Raw genomic sequence first — 5,802 nt, 5'->3', positions numbered from 1 at the left:
AAAAGTTCTTCATTTTTATTAGTTATTTGGTGGCAGCAGCAGCTAGCTGTTCTTTTCATTGTGGATTAATGTGCAGATTATTTCCTCTGTGAATGGATTAATGTCTCACTCTATAAACCATCAGAAAACAGTGAAAAATGCCACAGCGTCACAGCTGACATTTTTAATAGGCTACCTCGTCTGGAACCCAGTGAAGGAACAAGGAACGTGGAGAACCGACCAGCAACATGTTCATGTTGGTTTTCAACCTTCACACAATCATTTGATTTAAAATGCTCAGAGTACCTTTTATTCTGAACAAATACTAAAGAATCATTTTTTTAAAAACTGGTTCCTGGAGGAACCATTTTTTGAAGGTTCTTTGAGGCTTCTTTAAAGAAGCTCTTGCTAAAAGGTTCCTTGTGGAACCAAAAATGGTTCTTCTATGGCATCACTCTGAAGAACCATTTTTGGTTCCAGTTAGCACCTGTATTTTTCTGTGTGCATTTTTTCTTGATGATTCTACAGTTTGGATAAGAAATGGGTAATAGTTCTAAAAATGTGCGGCAGAAATAATCCTGAGCGGTTCTTGACACTGCTGGAATCAACAGGAAACACGGAGCAGCACAAATTCTACAACGGAGTTTTCACAGAGATTTGGGAATATTTGATGGAGTAAAGTAAGAGCTTTGGCTTTGTATTTCTCTACAGCTCAGAAATAAAGGTAAATAAATAAAACGACAGCAGAATAACGTCACTGTATCAAATGTTGAATTCAGAGATTAAAATAGGCCTAGTGAAGTCAATGTTTTCAGCAAAGGACGTTTGGGCTAATTTCAACTAATTTCCAAGCTACTGTTGGAAACTCTATTCCTATATATTAGATTTTGTAAATTATCAATATTTAAGACCAGTTTGTATTGTTTAAATCGCCCACTAACCAAAACACGGAATCTTACATCTCCAAATCTTACAGCCTGATCTTTTAACCCTGTTTCAAAATCACTCAAATTAAAAATGAAGTGAAATGAATGAATTTATATTACATTTCTCCAGCTTACCGTAATAATAATAATAATAATAATAATAATATGAATGATATGAATAAATGAAATCAGACATTGCGTTGATATCTTTTATGTTTTAATGCATATTCGTTGTCCTTTTAAGTAGGTTTTCTTAAATTGCAAATTAAAAATAAAATTTAAAAAATCGTCATATTCCTCCATAACACCTCTGCGCGGTGCTGACCAGCCTGTACATGTCTGTACTGTTCACTTTACATTATTCACACACACACCCCGACACATTCCCCCCTGTGTATTCAGCGCAATGAATACTTTACACCATTTATGTAGGATGGAGGGGGAAAAAATAATAATTACAACATTTACGATAATATCCATTAAAATGTCACATACCACTGCGATATATTCAGACATATCAATAAAGCCAGCAGGCGTCACGTCGCCTGGTGGGCCTAACATTTAAAGACTTAAATTAAATATAAATAGCGGGCACATATTCAAATGCAATATTTACTGTACAACTGTGCAACATGGCAACAAGGGCGGCAGCACACCGGCGTGGCGTCCAGTCCACGTGACTTCCACATGACGTGACGCGCACGCCGGCTCCGGCCGTGGAGAAAGAGCGATGTGGGTTCGGACTGCACTCGGTTTTCCTTTTTCTCTTTTTATTATCAGCTGTCTGAGTCCACCTCGCTTTTACTCTCCTCGGTTTTCTCCGCGGACGTTTTCGTCGATTTGCTCCATTTCTGTGAGTTTTCCGATTCCTCTGACGAAGACCGTTTCTGCCTCCTCCACTTGGCGCGTCTGTTTTTGAACCAAACCTGCATGCGACAGTGCACAGAGGACACAAAGCATGCTTTAAGCCTGCAGTGCCAAGGCTGCCATGTGTGACACATGAGTTTCTGACACCTCTACATGATCAGTGAAAACAATTCTGGGAAAACCCCGATGCCCATGATGTGAGCCATGCCCAGAGGACGCTGCCGCTCAGTGACCCGCTGCTGCTTTTCCATGGTTTTGCCAATTTTGCAGAAGTGAAGCTGATATGATGTAGGGCTGCTGTAGCTTCAGTGGAGCAAATAGTATCTATCACATTGTCGTACAATATGGAAATAATGTCTTATGTTTGAAATTACTTGAGGAAAACTAAAAGGAAACTCAGTTTAAGAAGTAACAAATGTTTTCTGGGTATTTTGGTCGTTTAAAAATGCTGTGCGCAATAAACTGCAAGAAATTCTAGATATATCAAATGCGATACAAAACAAACTCATATAGGTGTTATTTTTCTTTTCCAACTCAAATTTTTTCATGTCCTGGACCAAGAAACTCGTGGATCCTCACTTGAACTAATTTTGCCCTGTAGGGAGCCTTATATAAAGAGACTGATTTTTTTTCCCCCACAAGCATTAATACACACACACAACACACACACACACACACACACACACACACACACATATATATATATAAAGTCATTCATTTTCAATGCATTTCTGCTTTTCCGCGATTGCAAATGTTTGGTATATATTTTTATTTCTTTTTTCCTTTTTTTTTTTGTTTGCTTATTTATTTTTTAAGATAAATGTTCTAGTTAATTTTGCTCATTCGCTAATTTCACTTTTTTCCCTCATAGCGAATTCATTTGATTTCTTTCAAAAGGGAAAGGACATGTGTAAATTCCAAATGAGTAAAACTCACAAATTACTGATGAATTCGTTTTTTAAAAAAATGACAAGAAAATGCCCAGAAAATTAGCAACAAACCATGCCAAATATCAACAAAACTCCATTTCTACAGACTAAATTGATCCTGACGCCTTTCGCATGCATTTACACTGGTCTTCATTTTGCTGAGAGCGCCCCTGAAAGACCTCCAAGGACCCCTGCCGGGTCCCCCGACCACACTTTGAATACCGCTAATCTAGAGGGGTTATTCCCCATCATAAGGCGACCAGGCAGAAATTACAGGCCAACACGATTTAATTCAAGCTAATAGTTTCAAGACCAGGGTGGTATCTGACTGCTGCATGCATGTGCGGTGCGTGGCTTCAGGCATCATCTCTGTCCAGCTGCTTAAAGTTCAGTCCGTGCTACAAGCTGAAGGGTTGATTTAAGTGAGGACCTTTTAGACGCAACTGACAGAAAAAAATGGAATAAGCATCTAAAAGCAAGTGATGAGATCCACTTCAACTCAACATCAGACTTGCCTGCTTACTATTTTTTATGTCAGCTGAGTCTCAAACAGGCCCGCTGACAATTTTACGTAATGCACCTTTAATTTCCACTGTAAGAACTCCACTACAGCAAAGCCTCCTTTTACATATAGATTTGTTGATGCAAAAGCAGCTCAATCTGAACCTGCCTCCACCTGCAGTGTCATTTGAAACTAAATTATATGCAAGAATGCCACTGATTTTTTTTTTTTCAACAAAAATTGTATGTTATTAGATAAAAATGGCTCTTTAGCGCTTATTAAAAGGTGACAGACCCAAAGGGAAAAAAGAAATGAATAAATTACACTATGTATAGCCTATACAAAATAAGCTTAAAAATAAAATATTTTCCACCTTTATATATGGTAGCAATACCAGTTAAATTCTAGAGTACCGAATGCAAATTTACATTTGGCCTACTCCTACTACTACTAATGATGATGATAATAATAATAATAATAATAATAATAATAATAATAATAATCATTATTATTATTGTTGTTGTTGTTGTTGTTGTTATAATATCCAGCTCATAAGCGTGACTTTTTGCCTGTCTTGTAACAACAGATAACAAAATACTGGTGTTGATTTGGAATGAGCAAAATAAGACATCACAGTGAATGGGGGAAACGGAAAGGGTGGCTCTAGGTGTAAGGTTGTAACTGAATAATTCAAAGCGGCTCTAACCTCGACCTTCTCCTCCCGGAGGTGGACCTTGCGGGCCAGCTGCTCCCGGGTCCCGACGTCCGGGTACTTGGTCTCCTGGAAGAGGCCCTCCAGAGCCTCCAGCTGCTCGTCCGTGAAGATGGTCCGGTGCCGCCGCTTCCTGCGGCAGTGCAGCTGGTTGAGGAGCTGCAGCTCGGTCCGGGACAGGCTGCCCATGTTCATGTAGGACATCATCTGGTGAGGGACCGGCGAGATCAGCACTGAGCCCGCGCTGTCATAGCCTGGAAAACAACATCACATTTTTAGGCAACTTTGACTGTGTGGATGTACATGCACACCGTAGTTCAGGCCTAAAACAACAAATTAGAAACTGAAATCAGCGTCTCCGTGTGACCACAGGCCTGCAAGTTGCAAGCTGAGCTCAATCTTAAGTGTTTTCAATTTTTTTTATAAAGTCCATGCATGAATTGGAAAATTTAGACCAGCTTTTCACTGTGTACACTCGTGCACGTTTTAGTTAATGCATAAAACAGCAACAAAACAACATTTGGAGATGATATTTCACAGTCTGTACATGCAGACTCCTCCGTAAAACGGCACATTTTCAAGCTCGGATTGTTCTCTACATGCATATTTTAGTTCATGCGTAAAAGGGCAAATTTAAAGTAAGATAAGATTAAGTTTTTAACCCTCCAGGGGAGCTTGTCTTGGACGTTTTCCTCAGCAGTTTAACAAAAAATACAAAAGCAGTCAGCACAGGAAAGAAACATAATCTGCAGCCATGTGGCGTAGGACTGGTTTCACTGCTGCAAACTTGCACCGCTTCGAGACATGCGGGTTTTTAGTTCATGCGTAAATAACAAACTGAAAATAAAATAAGAGGAAAAAGGCTATCCAGTTGATTTGTTTATCACTGCGGGGGAAATCTGTCTTGAAGCCGCAGATTCAAGGACATGCAAGCAGCCAGGCAGCACAGGACACACACATCATCATCTAATACCAGACACCAGTGGTTTGAAAAATACAACACAAGCAGTTGTTTTAGATGATAACCTCATTACACGAGGAAAGGGCGCCTGGTTGAATAAATCCTGGTTTAACATACGGTGTCTGCAAGGTCCATGAACTGAATTCTTTTTATAGCTATGATAATATCACTAAGAATCGAATGGAAAACATTTGCCAACTGAAATGACTTTAGATCCGTCAGCCGATTTCTCTAGAAACTTAAGTCTTGAGCTATATATTTGGCCGGATTCAGGGCCTTTTCAGGCATCATGTAGGCTAATTCAAAGTACTGCAAAAGTTTTCGCGGACCTGCAGACACGCTGTTAAAGTGTCCATGGAAAAGCTGGTGTGTCCTACCGGCCGGGATACAGGGGCACTGCTGCGGGCTGAGACTGGGCACGGAGCCGCAGCACGGCGGCCCTCCGGGGCCCTGGACGTGCAGCTGTCCGTAGTAGTAGCCGTTATATCCTATCCTGGTCCCGTTCACGGACTGAACCGCGGGGGGAGAGGGTCCGGTTGCGGCCGAGTACAGTCCGTTGTAGTCGGCGTACAGAGAGTCTGTCAAGCCGGACAGCACCACCGGGCCGCTCCGGTGCAGCAGCAGCGGCTCCTTGCAGCTCGGCCGGCCGGACAGGATGTTGTCTATGCTGAACATCCCGGCGGGCATCACCCCGGTGCACGAGAAAGGTGGCGGTGGTGGGGTGAGGGATACGCTGTGAAAAACTGCTCGGTAGAAATAAAATAAAAACTGGGCGGAAAAAAGTCCTGTAGTGGTAGACACAAGTCTGACAGGTTTCCAGCTCCGTGGAAAGTTTCCTAAGCCTGCGTCATGGCTCTGGTGGGGGCTGGTTTGCTCCTGCGTGGCTCCGCGGCTCGTCCTGGGGCTGCACACTTGGATTTTGACGG

The 5,802-nt window shown here is 41.7% G+C and overlaps 1 protein-coding gene across 1 annotated transcript; it reads right to left on the bottom strand.

The window, feature by feature from the left end:
- Positions 1 to 1,681: 1,681 nt before the first annotated feature.
- On the bottom strand, positions 1,682 to 5,563 carry gsc (goosecoid). Its single transcript, XM_030044996.1, has 3 exons — positions 5,254 to 5,563; positions 3,910 to 4,169; positions 1,682 to 1,831 (listed from the first exon to the last, which is right to left on the bottom strand). Exons 1-3 carry the CDS (start codon positions 5,561 to 5,563, stop codon positions 1,682 to 1,684), a joined length of 720 nt encoding a protein of 239 aa, XP_029900856.1.
- Positions 5,564 to 5,802: the final 239 nt, after the last annotated feature.

The sequence above is a fragment of the Myripristis murdjan genome, chromosome 22 (assembly GCF_902150065.1).
Source record: "Myripristis murdjan chromosome 22, fMyrMur1.1, whole genome shotgun sequence".
Lineage (NCBI taxonomy): Eukaryota > Metazoa > Chordata > Actinopteri > Holocentriformes > Holocentridae > Myripristis > Myripristis murdjan.
This window is presented reverse-complemented; position numbering and strand designations above follow the sequence as displayed.